Genomic DNA, 19,515 nt, shown 5'->3' with positions numbered 1-19,515 from the left:
AGGGAGCCCAACAATAGTCCGAAAATGTTGCTTTGCCTACTTCTAATGGCGAGGTGAAGTGGTGTCAAGCCTTCATTGGTTGCAACGTTCGGGTTAGCACCTGCGTCGAGCAGCTTCTGGGCATGGTATTTTGAAGTGGTGACAGCAATGTGCAGGGGAATGATGCCGTCTTCATCAGCGACATCGATGGTTTCCACCCGTGAGATGAGCAAATCCCTGGGGTATGTCGCGTCCGGTTCGCTCTACCCTCGGCGGGCCTTACATGACAGGTTGTGAACTGGCGTTCTGCCTTTCTTGTTCGTCTTCTCAAGATCTAGTCCCAGGTCTAAGAGCTGCTTCCAGACAGGAACGACACTGGCGAAGTTATCGAAGGTCGATGGATGCCAGCTGAGTTCGTGGAGCAAGATATTTCCATCGCTGTCGACAACATGCGGATCGAGTCCCAGGCTGATTAAGGAATCCAGTTGAGGATGTTCCTGGCAGTGAAAAAGTGTCTTTGAGCTCACGGGATGGCTTCTCACAGCTTCGTGCAACAAACTGCGACTTTGGACATCGCAAGTGTCGGGAATGGCACCCCGTTCTATCAATGAGTTCATGTTCTTATGAGGGTCTTGACGATCGGAAGTACGAGACTTGGTCATTCTGAAAAGTGCGGTACACCCATTCTTGTCCTTGGCATTAATGTCAGCTCCAGCACCGGGTAACATGTCCCATATTTCCTTCCCATAGTCGCCTGACAACCTCATGACGTCCATAGGTGTCATGTCAGACTTGTTTCTGAGATTGACGTCGGCACCTAACTCGATCAGTTTCTTGATGATTCTTGCGTCTAGGTTGGACTTTCCGAGGGCGACGTGCAATACCCCATTACCCTCGCTATCCACGACCTTACAGTCCGGGCCATACTCTAAAAGCTTGAGAGCCACGAATGTAGCGTTGCGATCGAGGAGGAAGAAGAGCGGCGTCTTTTCATTTGAAGGTACTGCCACATTCAAATTCGCGTGGCCATTCTCAATCAGTTGAGATATGTTGTCTGTATTTCCCGGATTGTGAAGCGGTGTGTGGCCCTTGTTGTCGGCGATATTTGGGTCAACGGATCTTTCAAGCAGTAAACTCGTCCACACAGGATTGTCTTTCGCCGAATGCAGCAGCGTTGGTCCATCTGAAAACCGTTGGTGGATATTCTCACCACACTCGGTGAATGCCTCGAATACCTCTCTACATGTAGCCGTTAAAGGGTCACTTGTTAGAGATGTCCTATGAGATCGAGTCGGGCCTTCGCAGGCAATGTACGGCACAGTAAGATCACTTCTTCTCCGTGGGTCGGATGTGTTTTCGGATTCCTCAATATCTGGCTCGGAGTCGCTGTCGGAGTCGTACTTTGGCGCATCACAGCCTCCGAACTCTTCGTCTCGTTGACATTAAATCGTAACGTCTTTTTGCCACTCTCTCAGCTGCCCAAGCCAAAGTCGGAGAAAACACAGAAGATTATGACGTGGAGCAAGATTGAGTGACCAGAATTCAATCAATCAGTTGCCTTAGATTTGGAAGTGGCTGCCTGTTGTGGGTGACGAATCACCGTTCAGTGATGTGAATCCTTCCAATTCTTGGCATCCTTAAGGGATTCTTCCAGGGGCTCTCACCACTCAGAGAATTCTTCATTTCAGGTGTAAACCATCCAATATCAGAGGATCATGAATCCTACGAAGACGATGGTTCAATGAAGCCTACAGGCTAGAATCCGACCCCTCCCAAGTGCTATGTATCAGGCCCGTATCATGCTATTCATGATCAATGCCTGCGCTAACTGGCATCATAACTGGTTAGCACTTTCTTAAAGGATGGATTGAACCTCTCTCTAAATGTCTCCTAAGAGGTTATCATAGAGCCCTTAGAGTTTGTATCCCACCGGTTCGTTCTGAGGTGAGAGTGGGATGCCGATAACTAGTCCTGAATAGCCCAGCTAAGGACCTCCACCGCCGGCCCGCCCTGCCGAGAGATGGAATGTGGCATCAGATCTTGATATTTGAAACCTAGGCTGATGGATCTTCAGCGCAAACTCAAAGATATTGCGAAGACCATAGGGTTCCATCCCACATCTAGTGTTTCTCAGTCCCTGCATCCACGTTACGGGATCGACCCGAAACCTAATTCATGGCTTTGGCTTAGGTTGAGACCCTGGACCTTAGGACGGGACCGTTTTCTCAGCTAAGACACTACGTGCCCAATGTTATTCTTTAGCAGCTTATATGTGTCAAGCCAAGTAGACGTAGTTCTGCCGAGATTGCGGATGTACCGATTCTTGTTCCCTTGAACAGTCACCTGGACCATGTTCTTATGGATCCGGTTTTCGATGCACCGGCTACCAGAAATACACAAATGCAAGAATTCCCGATGATTGGGACATCAGCCACAAAACTGAAGATATTCGAGGATTGAGTCAATGGTGTTTAGAGACGGAACCATAAAATACTCGCCGTCGATCTAACGGTGCCCCGCTCCGCAATATCTCCGCAGCGAAACTCTATTTCGCGGCCCCTGCATCGTGAACTCCCTGTTTAGTGCGACGCGGACTACATGCCAATTTTCCTTCTCAACATCACAAGGTACACCACAATGGGCCGAAGATCCAAACAGACGTCTTGTTTTCCATGTGTTGAGGCCAAGCGGCGTTGCGATCGGACACTCCCCGCCTGTTCCCGATGTCTAGATCGGGACGTTGACTGCGCATACCCACCGGTCCGCCGGTCATGGCTCCGTCCGCCGCCAGATTCTCTCGATCCGGGGTCGCAGGCCGTTTTCAATTGGGACTTGGGGTCAGCCTGGCCTGCAGTACAGGATGACATGAACGACATTGCCCTGCAGGTGGAGGGTACCGACGCCCTAACGGACACCTTCTTCGCTTCCGACCAGGTAGCTGATGTGCCGAGCACTCTATCCCTCGGGATCGACCACAACCTCGAGGCATCGTCATCATCCTCAATCACAAATCCCAATCATTCAAACAGCGAAACGAGTCCCGATCAGCTCAGCCCCACCGTGGAGCGTCTAAGCTGGTTCCTGAGCTCCCCGTCCTGGGCCATCGCCTACCACTACCACCCGCCGGGATCCATCCCTCCGGCCGCCGTGTTCACCAACTTCGTCCGCGGCCTGCAGGACTGGCTCGTCCGCTTCCTCCGCAAAGGCCACAACCCCTTCATCCACCGCAACCTCTACACCGAATCGAGCATGCCCCGCTGCCTCCAAGATGCGTACGCCGCCATCGCCATCGCGCAGAACGTCACGCCAGACAACGAACACGTGGTCGACGCCACCTCCGCGACCTACATCCTGGACCTGATCGCCAGCCACTCGGCGGCGGAGCCGGCGTTTTCCCTGCTCACCACGAGAGAACACCTCGCTCGCACGCAGGCCCTCCTAATCCACCTCTTGCTGTCCCTTTTCTCCCCCTCCATATCCCGCCGCGCCAAGGCGGAGAGCCTGATCGACACGCTCCGCCTGTGGGCCCAGCAGCTCTGGGAGTCTGCCGCGCTCGACGCGACCTCGTCGTCCATCTGCTCGAATACCCTGTCGTTGCCTGAAGACGCTGGCGCCGACACAACAGACATGGTGCAGAATCTGTATCGGGCGTTTGTTCTGTCAGAGTCGATCCGCCGGACGTACCTGCTGACGAGCATCGCTACTGGCGTGTACGGCGCTCTCAAGGCAACGTGGTCCGAGACGTGCGGCGGGGATATATGCATCACCGCGCGTGCGGAGCTGTGGGACGCGCCTTCGTCCGCGCGGTGGGAGTCTAGCGCTCGCAAGGCGGATCCGTTGTTTTTGCATAGTCTGCACGGGCAGAGTTTGGTTGAGCGCGGGATACCTGCTGCGGAGGTTGATGAGTTTGCGAGGCTGCTGTTCACGGTGATGTGGGGGCTTGAGAAGGTGGAGCGTTGGGTTGTGAGTACTGGCGATAGTGTATCTGTCATGTATTGAGGGTGTACGACTCCCTGTCACGATGCACCTCAATTGTAAGATAAGGCACATAACATTGGTCTATCTCTATTTGGCGAATGAGCAGACTATTCTTCCACAGATTGAAATAAGGATTTTGCCATGCATGCGGTTTCGTACGCGGGACTTCGCTACTGACTTCACCAACTTTGCAGAGATGGTAAACCCTCATCAGCCATCCTTCTGTTGATTTCGTCCGTGGCGGTGTTCCAGAGCCCCCTCACTTGCTCTTCATCTGACGCCACCGAAGCAGGAGCACCGATCTTCCCCACCGGCAACAGAAATCGCCCTTTGTATGCAGCCGGATTCTCCTTCACATCTCTCGAAGCTGCCGCAAACAGCGAGGTTGCAGCACCTTGCTCCGGCGAGAGAAACGTCAAGCGCGCAATGGTCCTGACCATGGCGTTGTTAATGGAGAACACGCCCTCTGTGGCGACCTCTCCCGGGTGCACCGCAACAGATATGATGGGCAAACCCTGCTTGTCCAGCCTTCTCTGCAACTCTTGCGCAAAAATTAGGTTGGCCGCTTTGGAGACCGCGTAGCGAATCATGTCGAAGCCAAAGGCGAACTTGCCGAAATAGCGCCACTGCCAGGGGTGCGACGGGACCGGGTTGCGGAGGCAGTCGGGCGAGTTGAAGGAGAACTTGAAGCCGCTGGGTAGCATCGCAACCTGAGCGGTGGAGGTTAGAGTGACGATGCGGACGTCGGCGTCTTTCTCCGCGGCCGCACTTTGGAGTAATGGGAGAAGGCGGTTCGTGAGCGCAAAGGGGCCCACGAAACTGTTGCTACTAGTCAGATGAAGACATTTCCTTTGACTCACAGAACTCACTTCACAGCCATATGAGGCTCCCAACCCGCGCCAACTGGTTCGTTTGACCAGGTTGCTGCTGCTGCGTTGTGGACTTCCAAAGTGTCAGCATGGATGACGTCTTCTTCCGGGTTGGGTACGGGCAAGTGACATACTCAGGAGGTCAAGCCTTTCCTCCTGTGTCTTCAACCAATCCACTGCGGCCGTGATGCTACGCATATCCGTGAGGTCCATCTTGACCCATTGGAGATTTTGCGGCTTGATCTGGGGGCTTTTGTCTAGAATGAGCCTTCGTGTCTGCACACCTTTGGCCTCGGATCGCACCGTCAGATACACTTTGGCGCCATTCAGCGCAAGATATCTGGCTGTCTCGCGTCCAATGTCACTGCTGTAGGAAGAATCGTGTAAGCTGAGGCTTGTTGAATGTGGGTGGGTTGGCTTACTTCGCGCCGGTGATGACAGCAACTTTCCCATGCAGTGAAAGGACAATGTTCTCTGGATTCCATTCGGTCGTCATATTCACGGTGTTAAATCAGACAAGTTGAGATTTTCTGTCGCCTTTTTCGACATGTTTTTATTCAGTGCTGGATAGCGAGCTGGAGACCGGCATATATCTACACTGTAACTGTATTCACCTAACAATTAAATAACCTCTTCACACATATCAAAACACAATGCTATAATAAGTACGATTGCAGCAATCTTCGTCCTCCAAAAAGCATATTTAAGATTTGCGGACATGGAGCGGAGGATCTGCGGACGTATCGCGGAAGAAAGTGGGGCTAGGGAACCGGAGCTCAAGGCCCCATTTCTGAGGCGTCAGTCATCGGAAAGCCACTCATCCCGGTGCTTGTAGCACACGACCCGACAGCTCGCACCTCAGAAGCAGTGAAACCACAGGTGCAGCCTTCGGGTCTATGTGATTTGGGACGATCGCCTGTCTCTCATTCGCAGGCACTGGTTGATTGCCTGAGCTTTGGGTTCTGCAACTGCGGTTTTGGGCCCAAGCTCCTGCCGCGTCTGGGTGGCACGTGCCTCCTGCCGGATAGGAAGCTCCGCCCAGCGCTGTGGACGACGGGAACTCACCTACGTCATGGGCTGGTCACCCTTCGAATTCCACCACGCAACACGACTGTTCATCGCGACTTCACGTCAACAACCTCCAAGCTCCTAGCGACAGGATACACCACATTCGACCCGGGCATAAATGAGTTGACGCGCATATCCAACACATCGTCCTACGGCTTCAATATTAAGTGGCGCACGATGCTATCCTGCTTCGGGTTCGGCAAGTCGCGCGAGGATCGCGAGCGAGAGCCTCTGCTGCCGCGCTACAATGACGACACGGCGCTCCAGCAGCGGCTGCACGAGAAGCTGCACACGTATCAGATGCTGAGAGCTCTCGGCAAGGGATACATGCCGTCCAACGAGCAGCTCATCGTCAACCTGCGCACCCTGCTGTCTTGCGACATCCTTAACCCCGATACGCCAGACCTTAGCGACTCTGGGCGCAAGCTCATCCTCAACGTCAAGCTCCTGATCAAGCAGCTGATTGAGCTCCTACTGCACAAGAACGACCAGGACCAGATTCAAGATTTTATCTGGTACTTGACGAAAGCTCGCTTGTCCATCGACGCCTACGACATTGGTGCTCGAGCGTCAAAAGCCAGGGCCAGAGCCGATACAGTTGCTGGTGGGTCGATCCCTACTGACACCTTAACATCGTGGATGCCGTGTACTGGGAGGACCCCACGTTCCATCAAAGTCAAATAGATGAAAGCCTGACTGGACTTTAAACTGACAATTGCCAAGCATACAAAAGCTTACAAACCGTCGGCTCTCTCTTCTTAACCAATTCTGACTTTCGCCTTCTGCTATCGGACCTCGGCACCATTGGTCGAGAGGTGTTCCGCGACACAGCCTTCACCCTATCCGACGTGTCCAAGCAGGCCGCCAAGAAAATCGAGCCCTCCAAAGAGGAAGAGGAAGCTCTCCGACACCCGAACGGGGACTCGAAGCCTCCCCCTTCCAAGGACGACTTCCAAGATGAGGTCGTCGAGGTTTCCCAGGTCGTTGCTGATGGCGTCGCCAAAGTCGCAGATGAAGCCAGCCAGAGCTTAGTGGATCATGTCACCGGCGACGAACAAGAGACCATCGTGCACCGATTGAAAAAGACGATTCTGAATTTGCGCGACCGCAAAGACTACTCTGACTCGGTGTCCACGCTGTCTCTTCTGATCAGACGATATCTTTTGGTTTACTCGCACGCCATCTCCGACACCATCGAAGTTGCGCAGGATGACATCAACACCAACCCCGAGGCGGATCGGGCTCTGAAGAACTTCTGGCTCTTTTTGACCTCACTCGGTGATCGCAACCATTGGAACGAAGTCGAACGCATGTTCAAAGTTGTTATGGAGCACGGCCGAAGTGACCCTGAGTTTGACGAACTTGTCAGGCAAATCGGCAATTTGCTGCAAGACATGCTGACGGATCCCGACTTTTTCGAACATGCGGAAGACCGCTTCAAGGAGTTGAGGGCCAAGTCAAAGGAGCTTACATCTGAGTCATCCGTCAGGGATGATCTCGACGCATTGCTCGACAAAGTTCAACTGGCCTTGCACTCAGTGCTTGAAGATGCCGACATCAAAAAGGTGCTCAACACCACCCAAAGAATCCTCAAAATTCTGTCGCCTGCCCATCAATACACGAACGGGGAGTTGGTGGCGGACTCTGTCAACGTCTTCATCCCCTTGCTCGTGCAGGCTATTCAATACGTGCCAATTCCTCGCTTGGAGGTTTCAGCACCGGCAATCGACCTCCTTTTGGAGAACCTAATTTTGGAACCAGGACGCACCGTCAACAACAGCTCTTTCCTCCCCTACAAGATCAATATATCGACCCAGAATGATGTCGAAATTCGCAAGGCCCGCTTCCGGACGACTTCCACAGTGAAAACGCTGATGCGAATTACCATATCGGGCCTGTCAATTGCCGCGGAGGATCTGGGCTTTTGGCTCCGCCTTCATTCGGGAATATTGAGGCTAGCCGATGCTGGCATCGCTGGATTCCACCTTGATGAGCGAGGCATCGATGTTGCCATTGATGTGGAGGTCGGAAAGGAGCGACTTGAGCACATATTAACTCTTCACAATGTCCGAGTTCGCATCCACCATCTCAATTATACGCTCCGCAAGAGTAAATTCGCCTGCCTCGCTTGGGTGCTGAAGCCGATTATACGACCAATTGTCAAGGCCGCATTGGAAGCCCAGATTGCTGCCAGCATCGGCGAGTTGCTTCATTTCGCTAACAGAGAACTTGTTTTTGCTCGTGAGCGGCTCAGGGCCACCCGCATCGCCGACCCGCAGGACTTGTGGACATTCCTCAAGGCCGTGGCAGCGAGATTGGTGCCTCCGGAGGATCCAGATCTCTACACCCGAGTGGGCGTTGCGCAACCCGGCCGGGGTGTCTTCAAGGGGGTCTATGCCCCCGGCAGTCTCGTCAAAATGTGGAACGAGGAGGCGGCCCTGGCAGGCGACCGAGTGCACGAATATCAGAGAGACGGGTGGCGCAATGCAATCTTTGACATTGGCACTACAACGGTCTGACGTTGCAGTGCTGCTGGCGGGTAAATGGCGCAGTCGCAGTCAGCCGACGGAAGACTGCAGTTTGTACGAAAAACATCAGGGACAAGACACGGCACGGAGGGCAACGGTATGGAGTCAAAAGCAGCATGTTTTTTGATGTATTCCTAGAGGCGATAACAGGGGAAACAGGACCTTCTACAGAAATGGCAAGTCGTTAAATCATCAAAAAGCATGTGCTTATGGCGCGAAGTGGCGGATGCTTCCGGCAGATGCGCTGCATGCTACGCTGCCAGCAAGCAGTCTGTGTGCTAGCTGTGCAGCTTCCCGAAAGCAACCAGCCGCCGGTGCAATTGTTGTCCCAGCCTACCATCGAGACAACTTGTCAGCCTGCAATGCACAGGTCGCTGCCGCCGTTGTGTTCGCTTGACACCTCAATCGAGCAGGAGCATAGTGACACGATCTGTGCCAAGGTCAATTCACTAGAGCTTAAACGGATGTTTGCCTTGAACAAGTTTACGTCTAGAGGGGCTCAGTACAACAGCTTCCCTATTTACTCGGGTTACATGAGTTTAATCAACCGACGTCTACAGCCACAGGCGCGTATCAAGCGCCGGAAACCGTGGAATGCGCGGGCCCAGCAAGAAGGACTCCGTGATGCCATGAGCACATGCCGGTGTTGGCTCGAGTCATCAAGCACTATGCTCCCGACGTCGAAATACCGTTACAACGCCCCTTGCAGTGCGCCACCCCGTTATTGGCGTCGCACAGCGACCGATTGCTGTGGGGCTCCCGAAACTTACCGGTGCTTGAATTCGGGACGTCTCTTTTGGAGGAAGGCCGACATCCCTTCATTGAAATCGCCAAGGCTAAAAGTCGAGTAGTAGAGAGATTTCTCCATGGTCATCCCGGCGTCCAAGTGGCTATTTTCAACTGTGACGGGGTCAGCGAGTCATAATTACAGGGACCCGCCCCCTCGATCCCTAAGTGGAATCCGGAAGCCATCCCCCAAACAGAGAAAAGGGAGAGAGAGTGAGGGAACCCACCGGTGAGGACAGCCTGCTTAGCCGTCTTGACGACGGGGCCCGACATGACGGCAATGCGCTCAGCGAGCTTGAGGGCCGCTGGGACGACCTCTGCGCGCGGGAACACCTTGTTGACCACGCCCAGTCGCTCAAACTCGGCTCCGCTTGCTGAATCGCCCGTCAGGACGAACTCCATAGCCTAACAGCCGTTAGTTGCAATCTATCTCTAGGGCGCAGTGCGCTAGCTCATTGGAGAGTGAGTCGATAAAGATGAACGGGTCAAACTTTAAGTTGATCTTCGTTCTCGGCTTGACTTACCTTGTGCTTTCCAAGGGCGCGCGCCAGCCGTTGAGTTCCGCCAGCACCCGGGATGGTTCCGATCTTGATCTCAGGGAGGCCGAAGGAGGCGTCCTCAGCGGCATAGATCATGTCGCACTATCGAATGTGATGAGCACAGCACGTACACGCCCAAAGCGACTTTTCTCGCCTAGCAGCAAGACCGTGGGGGGGGCTCATGTCACTTACCGCCAGAGCAATCTCGCAGCCACCGCCCAACTTGAGGCTCGCGCATTAGCCAGGTTTTTCCAAGTTCTGGAGGGAGGAAAAGAAAGCAATTGGACCGAGGGGAGTCGCCTTAGGGCGCCAAAACGGCCTACCGCCCAGCCAAGACGCCAAATGCACGACGACGACGGCGGCGGAAAACAACTTACGGCACATCCGACAACAGCCGCGATGATGGGCTTGGAGAACCTGGCAAAGGCGTCTGTTAGGTCCTTGAGGAAGGCCCTGTTGTGGGCCTCTGCCGTGGAGATCTGCACCAGCTCGTTCAGATCCATTCCGGCTGCACCATAAAACGGATTAGCTAACGTTATGGTGTCCATTAGATTAGATGAAAGGTCCGCCTGCTGGGGCCCCCGTCGAGGATTTTCATGACGTTTCAGAGATTCAGAAACGTCGACGTTCCAACGACGGACGGAGGGCGGGCCCACTACCGCCTTTGTGTATCACGTCCGTGGGGAATCAGATGGAGATGGGATGGCAGTTGCGGTGCCTTTCAGGCTTGACTGCCGTGTGCGGCGCCGCGCCTGTTGGTGATGCGCCTGGATGCACGTGGTAAGGGGGGCCAGGCCAACCTGCGCGTGTTGATTGACAAGCAACTGCAAGAAACAGCAGATGCCGAGGGGGAAAAACGAAGGGGAGGGGAGGGGGTCGAGATTTCGAACGCATGAGGGGGTGTTTGTCTGTCGCACCAAGACTTCAAGATCCCAAACGGCCAACACTAGAGCTTTTGGGATGCAAGAAATTTTGGGGAAAGAAACATGGACATGTCTCGAGTGCTGAAGCTGGAAGCTGGAAAACTGGACAGAAGACGAAACGTACCGCAAAAGGGTCCATCAGGGCCGCCGGTGATGACCACGGCGCGGACGGCTTCCAAGGCATCGAGATGCACCAGTGTCGCGATAATTTCGCCGATCATGACCTGAGAGAAGGCGTTTCTCTTGGCCGGGCGGTTGAATCGAACGAGGGCGACGCCCTTGTCGGCTTCCACGGTCAACTCGAGCGTTTGCAGGCTGTCCATATTGGAAGAAACCTCGGGATGGCGAGAGAATCAGAGTGGGAGCTGAAAAAAACAAGCAAAAACGTGGTGAGCGAAATTGGAGAAATGGAGACAACGGGCGGGGGACCGGTTGGGATTGACTTGGAATGAGAGTCAAAAGCGTGGTGAGCACATGGCAAGAGACAAAGAAGTTGGACGTTTTCTTCTTGATACTTTTTTATTTTTTCCGTCGTTGCTTCTTTCCCCTCACGAGGTTTTGCTTCTTCACTAACACCGAGCGCGCAGTCCAGGAGGGCCGCCCTGTTATGACCGAATTCGGCCGACCGACGAGGGTGAGGGGAAACAGTGCGTCGCAGGGTCCTTTTCAGGGTCGCATCCGACTGGAGCCTCCAAAAATGCACAGGAGCAGCAGTGCGGATAATCAGAGGGTGAGTTGAGTGCAGTTGGTGAGGGGGAGGGAGGGCGGCCGAACACTTTGAACGGTCAAGACAGGCGTGAGGAGCCGCGAAGATCAGGGTTTATCCCGGCCGGCCGGCGACCGTCGCCCAACCGGGGAGGAGGCGACACCACCAACATCATTTCATCATTCGCATCAGGGACGGGACGTGGGTTGAGAGAAAGTTGTTCGAGACGGAGCACAGCGCAGAGATGACAAGGGGCCGTCAAAGTTCACGCATCGGCTGTGAATCCGCAAGCGCCTGGCAAATCCTCCACGATCGATGGTACGTACTGGAGGAGCAATCCGTCAAGTAATGGGACTGATTGACAACAACTTTGTAAGCCCCCCCTGACGAACCCTTCTCCCCCCGTCCCCTTACCCCTACTCCCCTGCACCGGGGGATGTTCAAGGGAGCCCCTAAATCCTGACGTCCTGTCCACAAAGTCCCTTGCTACAGTCCAACTTCACGTCGTCCAAGGTCCAGGTCCGCCAGCAACAGCAAGTCCTGAGGAAACAGCTGCCGCATTGGGCGGATCTGGTCCGGATCGACCTCCGTTTTTCCCGCATTTGGAGGTCTCGTCCGGGCCAGCCCCGCCGTTCCGCACAGCTGTTCCGCACAACAACTGTTACCGCGGGATGGAGACAGGGCCGCAGGCGCGTTACAACCAAATTTCTGCCCGTTTTGGGGCCCTAAATTCAACCTAGTCGGTTTGGCCTACCACTTGCTCTCTACGGATACCGTGTTATGGTTATGGATACCTGCAGACTAACGGCAAATCTCCAGCACTACTAGGCCTGTATGCGTACATAGTACACGCGCTCGTAAGGGAGGCGTATTCTCGACCGTGCCCCGGTGTGCCCCTTGGCGCTCGGGGCTTTTTCTTGGTGATGGATGCAAAATGCTTCCAGGACTCCTGCTGCTTGCGCCCATCATCCAGCACATCATCCCGTCATGATCCCTGGCTTTTGCGGAGTACGGCCAAGTATCCGCTCGTCCGTTGCTGCTTTCGTTTACGGTTTGACGGTTCCTAGAAGACATCCGATTACAAGGCCCCCCATGGTGTTGTGAGAAAGCTCCTCCGTCCTGCTTGCTACCTACCTAGCTCATCAATACAGGCAGCCCGGTTCTCCACCGCATCTAAAACATTTGTTCTGCACTCTGCGTAGTAGGCAGGAGCTGAAAGAAGCAACGAGGCCCAGCCCTGATATCCATGCCTCGGCGTCTGGCCAGGGTGTTCTAGAAGCTGCAACCTTGTTCGTTCACGGAGCTCGACGCAGGTTTTTGGCGAATTTGCCAAACGGGATGGAGCTGTGGTTCGGATGACAGGGCTTCTGCACGGCCTTTCGTCTTGGCATCTCGCGAGATGGCCACGCGCCTACCGGTACACACAGACGAGCAAGGCGAGACATGGCAAGGAAGTTGACATGGAGACAACGGGGGCGTGGGCGTGTTGATGGTCTAGACGCAGCAGGCAGATAGGGATATATCTGCCTCGCGGTTCCCACCTCTCCTCGTTCGAGCTATGGTTATCCCTCGCGTCACTGGTGGGCACAATCACTCAAGAGCATCAACTTCTAGCTCTACTAATCATGGTCTCCTCGCGTTCCTTCCACTCGCTGGAAAGCCTCTCCCTGGCGGATCGAGTGCTTTTCAACCAGTTCAGCAGGGGCCCGAGTGATGTGATCCCCTACCACGTCGTCCACCACGCCTTCGAATCCATCGCCGCGGCGCATCCCGACGTCACCGCCGTCCGCCACTACGATGGCACGACAATCACATACCGCGAGCTCAACCGCCGCGCCAACATCCTCGCCAACGAGCTGCGGGGCACCCACGGCCTCAGGAAGGGGGACCGCGTCGTGCTCGTCTACTCGCGCTGCATCGAGATGGTCGTCTTCATCCTCGCCGTCCTCAAGGCCGGTGGCCAGTACGTCCCCCTCGACGGCGGCATCATCCCGGAAGACACCCTCGGCTACGACATTGCCGACTCCGGCGCCCCCGTCGTGCTGTGCCTGCCCAAGTTCAGGGAGAAGGTCCTGCGCAGCATACCTGACGACAGGCGAGATGTGGTGAGAGTCGTCGACCTCGACGCGAACAGCTGGCTGTGGAAGCACGGCAACGCGGGCCACCCCGGCGTGATCGTCAAGCCCGAGGACGGCGCCTACGTGATCTATACCTCGGGCACCACCGGCCGGCCCAAGGGCGTGGATGTGAGACACGAGGGCGTTACCAACACCCTTCTAGCGGAGCCGTCGAAGCTGGGCATCCGTGTGGGAAAGAACGTGGCGCAACAGTTGAACGTCGGTTTCGATATGTGTAAGTCAAATGTCTCAAACTCTAAACTCCCACTTTCAGCTTTCATTGTTTGGCTGACGCGGCACACACACGGATAGGCGCATGGGAGATTCTGGGAACAATGATGAACGGCGGAACCCTGCACATCAGGGGCAGCGGCAACGACCTCTGGACGGACTGCTTGCAGCGCGTCGACACCGTCATCGCGACGCCGTCGGTCGTCCTCAAGCACATGCCCAACCGCGAGGACTTCCCCAACATCAGAACCATCGCCGTCGGCGGCGAACCCTGCCCGTTGGCGCTCGCCGAACAGTGGGCGCCCTACATCAAGTTCTGGAACGTCTGCGGCCCGACCGAGATCAGCATCCTCAACACGGCGCACCTCCACAAGCCCGGCAAGACGCTGTCTATCGGCAAACCCAACCCAAACACCAACGTCTACGTCCTCGACGAGAATGAGAACCCCGTCCCCATCGGCCAGCCGGGTGTCATGTGGGCCGGCGGTCCAGGCGTGTCCAGAGGCTATCTCAACCTGCCCGAGCTAACCTCTCAGAGATATAAGCTGGACAAGTTCACTCAAGACGGGTTAGTCCAGTTCCCTCCCTCCTCCCACCGTCCCATTAACCCGGCCGAGAGAAAATGCCACTGACATTAAAACTCACAGTCGTATGATGTTCAACACCGGCGACCTGGCCCGCTGGCTGGAGGACGGCAGTCTCGAGCCCCTCGGCCGCAAGGACGACCAGGTCAAGATCTCTGGTTTCCGCGTCGAGCTCGACGGCGTCTCCCGCGCCATTGAGAAGCACTCTGCCGTCACCAAGGGCTGCGCGCTCAAGATCGAGGACCGCCTCTGGGGCTTCTACTCCTCCGCCGCTCCCATCGACGAGGCCGAGCTCAAGACTATTGTCGGCGAGGGTCAGCCTTTCTACGCTGTTCCCACGGTCTGGAAGTATCTCCCCGTCATCGAGCTCACCCCCAACGGCAAGGTCGACAAGCGCGTGCTCCGCGATATCGCTGGCGGTGCTGCTCCTTCTCCCCTTCCGCCCATTTCCACCTCCATGTCCACGCCCCAGACTGGCTCCTCCGCCTCCTCCATCAGGACCGAGGTGGCATCGCCAACAAAGAGCGAATCTGGCTGCACGCTCGTCGACTCCCGCAACTTCACCGTCGTTCCCTCCCGTGGAAGCGACCCAGACCTGGAGAAGACCGCCGCCTTCGTGGAGGAAGAGGCCGAGAAGCAGGAAGACTACGAGCTCCCCTCCAAGAACGGCTTCCATGGCTGGCGCTGGATCCGCCATCGCGGTCTGAACGCCTACCGCAAGCTGTTCGGCGTCATCTTCCTCGCCAACCTCGCCACCTTTGTCTTCCTCCTGTGGGACGCCCGCGAGAACAACTTCTCTCTGCCCCTGAACCACCTCGCCACCGCCGTCGCCGCAAACCTCCTCGGCGCCGTCCTCCTCCGCCAGGACTACGTCGTCAACTTCATCTTCTGGCTCTGCTCCCGCGTCCCCACCTCCGTGCCGCTCTCCATCCGCCGCCACTTCGCCCGTGTCTACCACAACGGCGGCGTCCACTCCGGCTGCGCCGTCTCCGCCACCGTCTGGTGGGTCATCTTCACCGGCGCCGCCACCGGCAACTTCCTCGCCTCGAACCCGCTCCACTCCGTCTCCCTCATCACCCTAGTCCTCACTTACCTCATCCTCCTCCTCCTCCTCGCCATCCTCGTCATGGCATACCCCTCCATCCGCGGCAAGATGCACGACCAGTTCGAGTGGACGCACCGCTTCGCAGGCTGGTCCGCCCTCGCCCTCGTCTGGGCCCACGTCGTCGCCACCGCCGCCTCCTCCGCCTCGCCCACCGCCCCCCTCGGCGCCACCCTCGCAAAGACGCCCGCCCTCTACCTCGTCGCCCTCACCACTCTCAGCATTGCCCTCCCCTGGATGCGCCTCCGCCGCGTCAAGGTCGTCCCGGAGCCCCTCTCCAAGCACGCCGTCCGCCTGCACTTCGACTTCACCACCCCGGGCCCCTGCACCTCGCGCGGCGTGCGCATCACCGACCGCCCCATGGTCGAGTGGCACGCCTTCGCCGCGATCCCCGAGCCCGACGGCCCCGGCTTCTCCATCGTCGTTTCCAAGGCCGGCGACTGGACCAAGCGCATCATCGAGAACCCGCCCACCTCCATCTGGACCCGCGGCACCCCGGCCTCGGGCGTCCTCGCCGTCGCGCCCCTCTTCAAGAAGATGGTCCTCGTCGCCACCGGCTCCGGCATCGGGCCCTGCCTGCCCGTCCTCATGGAGCGCCGCGTCCCCGCGCGCGTGGTGTGGTCCACCAAGAACCCGCTCAAGACGTACGGCCAGGGCATCATGGACACCATCCTCAAGGCGGACCCGGATGCGCTCATCTGGGACACGGACCAGCTCGGCCGGCCCAACCTCGTGCAGCTCGCGTACAATGTGTACAAGGAGAGCGGCGCCGAGTGCGTTGCCATCATCTCGAACGGGCCCACGACGAATAAGTTTGTGTACCAGATGGAGAGCAGAGGTATTCCTGCGTTTGGGCCCATTTGGGATTCTTAAACATTTTTGAGTTGGGAATTTTCTTTGGGGGTTATGGTATTTATGTGTGTTGAAGCATTGCGGTTGGGGGGCTGGCTTTCTTGAGCGAAAATTGCTGCTGGTCTTTGTCCATATTTTCTTGTGTCTATTTTTTACTTTTTTCTCCGTCCTCGGGATTGGAAGGGTTATACCATCTACGACTGTCACTATTGTGTATAAAAGTACTAGTGCTGTGCGGGCTACATCGGGATATGTAGTTTGGACTAAATCTATAAGATTCATCATAACTTCTGTCTGTCTTGAAGTCTGTTGTGTCATCCGTCTAATTGAACTCACGTACCACTGCCCACTGAATGCAATCATCATATACGACTAGGCGTATAATTGGGTAGACCTTCGAGATAGACCTCTAGGCAACAGCTGTGTTTGAGACTCTTCACATCAGAGATAAAAAGACAAGAATAATCAAGGAAAGCAGTTCGCCACGTTACCTGGCCTGCCGTCAAAGAAAGAGCAACCCATGGAATATGCGGACGCTGCGAGCCGAGCCGTTGGTGGCTTAGAAGGCCTTCTACGCTGGCGCCAACCAAAGTATGTCCCCATAATACCCAGACATTATATGTTGTGTGGAATCGGCGAGAAAATCCCTCGGCCGTTGAAGCGGTTCTTGTGTTGTTCTTTCTCAAGCGGCGGTTGGGTCAAGACATCGCCATACCGCAGTATACTTGTTAGTCTTGGACTTTTGGCCCGGGGCAGGACTCAGCGAATCCTTTAGCCTTTAAAGTTGCACATCAATATTCGAGGTTCCTCCTGCTGTAGAGTCTAATTGCCGGTGATTGTAGCTGGTGGAAGCTTCGTTTCGGAGGAGTCGTTGTGCTTATTGTCATTCTACTTCTTGGCGCCAAAGGTAGACTCGGATCGCTTGCTTGGGCATGTGTCGTGCAGGGTAAGCCTCGAATCGTCGGCGGCGCATTCAATCAGTTTGCTGCGGTATGTCAGATAGGGAATTCCTAGGGAGAAAGGAAATATTCTGGCTACATACGTGCCTATTGATGCTGCCTTGGGACAGTCAGAATTCAAAGCCGAGAAGCCTCTTCTCTTCCGAGAAAGCCCAGAGACAACCACGTTCAGCTTAACTTGCCTTTGATGATGGTAATAGTCTGCAGATGCGTCCGGTATCCCACGACCAGACCAAGGGGCGGTCTCGGATGCTGAGGTTTCCGAAAGGAGATCACCGTCGCAACTTGACACAGTGACTAGAAACAAGACGTCTCTGAAAGATTGTATTCGTTCCCAGCATCACTTATGGCAGAGAGTCTTCATGTCTTGCAGTTTTGACATCATCGGGAACCCGAAAGGCGATTCGTTGTGTGTCACCTCGGCAATACTCAACACTGTTATCTATGGCAGTCATACGATCAGCTCGGTCCGATCGACATCGGGTTTTACACCGCCTTGTACGGGCAGTTGTGACTGCGAGAAGAAAGCGCACGACATTACTCAAAGCAAAACGGCACTGCAGAGCACGATAAGGCCTGGATACGGTGTTTCCTCGGATTGCTCATGAATCCATTCGTTGGATTGAGTGGACGGATACACACGTTTTCGATTGGATGGCCAAATGCAACCTCGTCTAGGATCGTCGTCGTTTCGCGTTACACTGGCAGTCCTGAGGCTATCGTGTGGGGATTGGGTCTGTCGGATTTCGGAACCGGTAGGTCATGTTTCTCCCACCGCCACGCCGGTCCAAGACTGTTCTCAAGTATCCCATGGTCATTTCTGACGGCGGTAACTTCCTTTTACTTCTGTTTCTGGAGAAGACAGTCTCAGGAAGGGCATTGGTCCCAGGCCTTTTGTCTTGTAGAACTCTATCGCCCTTGATTGAACTCTCCCAAGCGGTTCATGACAGGCTGCACCCTCCACACGATACGAACCGGAACTATGTAAATACGAAAAAAGAACCTGTTCACCTCATGGGCGGAAACCGTTGTGACAACTTTGAGGCATCGGTGTGGGGTTGATTGCGTCTGCTTGGCCGAAAATGATGCCCCCGTGCGAGCCAACAGCAACCTACCTGGGCACTAAGGTTGGAAATGTCACCTTGAACTCTGTCAGGAGTTCAATAACCGATTGCAATATTGATGTTTAGAATCTCCTAAAGGCAGAGCACCGATTCAGCGTTACCAGCTGCACGTTATCATTCGAACTAGTGACTGTCCCATAATTCAAGCCGTATGATCGACAGATCAACGATCAACCCAACATGCATGGCGACCTTACCATTCACAGCCACACGGGTTTCAATCGGCGGCGTGGCCGTTGGCTACGAATGTTTTACCCAAACGGATCTCGCCGCGACGGGGGCCAGGCAATGTCAACATCATGTATCCAAGTCAGACCACAGACTCTTGCGTCCGTCCCGAATCCCAACGCAGTGTGATAAAACCCTACGAGGCGATAGCTGTGTCGGCTGAACTACGCAAATTCTTCCGGAAGCTCATCCTGCCGATCGTTCGGAAAAGCAAACGCGAACTGCTGATCCCATGTAGGCATAAGCTCCATACATCAGTTCACGAATGACAGTCGTATTATTCGCATTAGGCCCGAGCGGAGATAGCGCAGGGAGGGATGCACGCCTTGTTGCTGACGTACGTCCTTCTCCCGCGTCTCCCACGGAATCCTGACGGGCGATTGCATCCCAACTTGTGAAACAAGTTTGTGGATGGTGGTCTTTGGTTTTTCTGATGCAGTTTTGAGAGCTTTTCCTGTTTCCTCTCCCCCTCCAGCGGCCCATGCACCTACAGCCCGCAGCACACCACCACCAAGCGCCACATCCAATCCACATCCTCCACTCCATGACATATGTCAAATGGGAACAATGACAGATCATCGAACACGTTTGATCCCAGGCTGAGGCGAAAAGAACAATAACAATGATGCGCGCGGGCGCGGGTACGCGGAGCGGAATGCACAGCCCGGAAAGTTTCGAGAGTCAGTCTCGTTGCCTGTCAAAATAACCACGCCGTACGCGTACAGCTGTAACAGCTTGTCTTGCTTCACCCTTTTTTGTTTTTCTCGTATCCGTCTTTTTTTCGCGGAAAATCTCCTAAACAAAAATTTTCTCTTCGTCGTGTCATTACACGCCAAACCCATCTGGCTAATCCTCTTGTACTGATCTAATCTCCCTAATCTCATCCTTTCACATGCCATCTTTTCTTTCCTTCATCCTCCCTAATCGCATCCGTTCGACTTT

The 19,515-nt window shown here is 55.2% G+C and overlaps 5 protein-coding genes across 5 annotated transcripts; 3 read left to right on the top strand and 2 right to left on the bottom strand.

Annotated features, from left to right (window-relative positions):
• Positions 1-2,844: 2,844 nt before the first annotated feature.
• On the top strand, positions 2,845-3,978 carry gsfR2-1 (Transcription factor gsfR2; the record flags this gene model as incomplete). The annotated part of the gene is made up of 1 exon (XM_036633388.1): positions 2,845-3,978. The coding sequence occupies one exon, from the start codon at positions 2,845-2,847 to the stop codon at positions 3,976-3,978; it is 1,134 nt and encodes a 377-aa protein (XP_036501080.1).
• Positions 3,979-4,136: 158 nt separating this feature from the next.
• On the bottom strand, positions 4,137-5,322 carry CGCS363_v001538 (putative oxidoreductase; the record flags this gene model as incomplete). Its single annotated transcript, XM_036633387.1, has 4 exons — positions 4,137-4,776; positions 4,827-4,899; positions 4,961-5,193; positions 5,249-5,322. The coding sequence occupies 4 exons, from the start codon at positions 5,320-5,322 to the stop codon at positions 4,137-4,139; spliced, it is 1,020 nt and encodes a 339-aa protein (XP_036501081.1).
• A 749-nt stretch (positions 5,323-6,071) lies between these two features.
• On the top strand, positions 6,072-8,413 carry CGCS363_v001537 (Uncharacterized protein; the record flags this gene model as incomplete). Its single annotated transcript, XM_036633386.1, has 2 exons — positions 6,072-6,498; positions 6,618-8,413. 2 exons carry the CDS (start codon positions 6,072-6,074, stop codon positions 8,411-8,413), a joined length of 2,223 nt encoding a protein of 740 aa, XP_036501088.1.
• Positions 8,414-9,188: 775 nt separating this feature from the next.
• Positions 9,189-10,993, bottom strand: CGCS363_v001536 (Enoyl-CoA hydratase; the record flags this gene model as incomplete). The annotated part of the gene is made up of 6 exons (XM_036633385.1): positions 9,189-9,322; positions 9,436-9,613; positions 9,733-9,849; positions 9,940-9,969; positions 10,125-10,255; positions 10,795-10,993. The coding sequence occupies 6 exons, from the start codon at positions 10,991-10,993 to the stop codon at positions 9,189-9,191; spliced, it is 789 nt and encodes a 262-aa protein (XP_036501089.1).
• A 2,008-nt stretch (positions 10,994-13,001) lies between these two features.
• On the top strand, positions 13,002-16,283 carry CGCS363_v001535 (Adenylate-forming reductase; the record flags this gene model as incomplete). Its single annotated transcript, XM_036633384.1, has 3 exons — positions 13,002-13,728; positions 13,806-14,292; positions 14,372-16,283. The coding sequence occupies 3 exons, from the start codon at positions 13,002-13,004 to the stop codon at positions 16,281-16,283; spliced, it is 3,126 nt and encodes a 1,041-aa protein (XP_036501086.1).
• Between the last annotated feature and the right edge of the window lie 3,232 nt (positions 16,284-19,515).

Source organism: Colletotrichum siamense, assembly GCF_013390195.1.
Source record: "Colletotrichum siamense strain Cg363 chromosome Unknown KSG_Cg363_contig01, whole genome shotgun sequence".
NCBI classification, from domain to species: domain Eukaryota; kingdom Fungi; phylum Ascomycota; class Sordariomycetes; order Glomerellales; family Glomerellaceae; genus Colletotrichum; species Colletotrichum siamense.
This window is presented reverse-complemented; position numbering and strand designations above follow the sequence as displayed.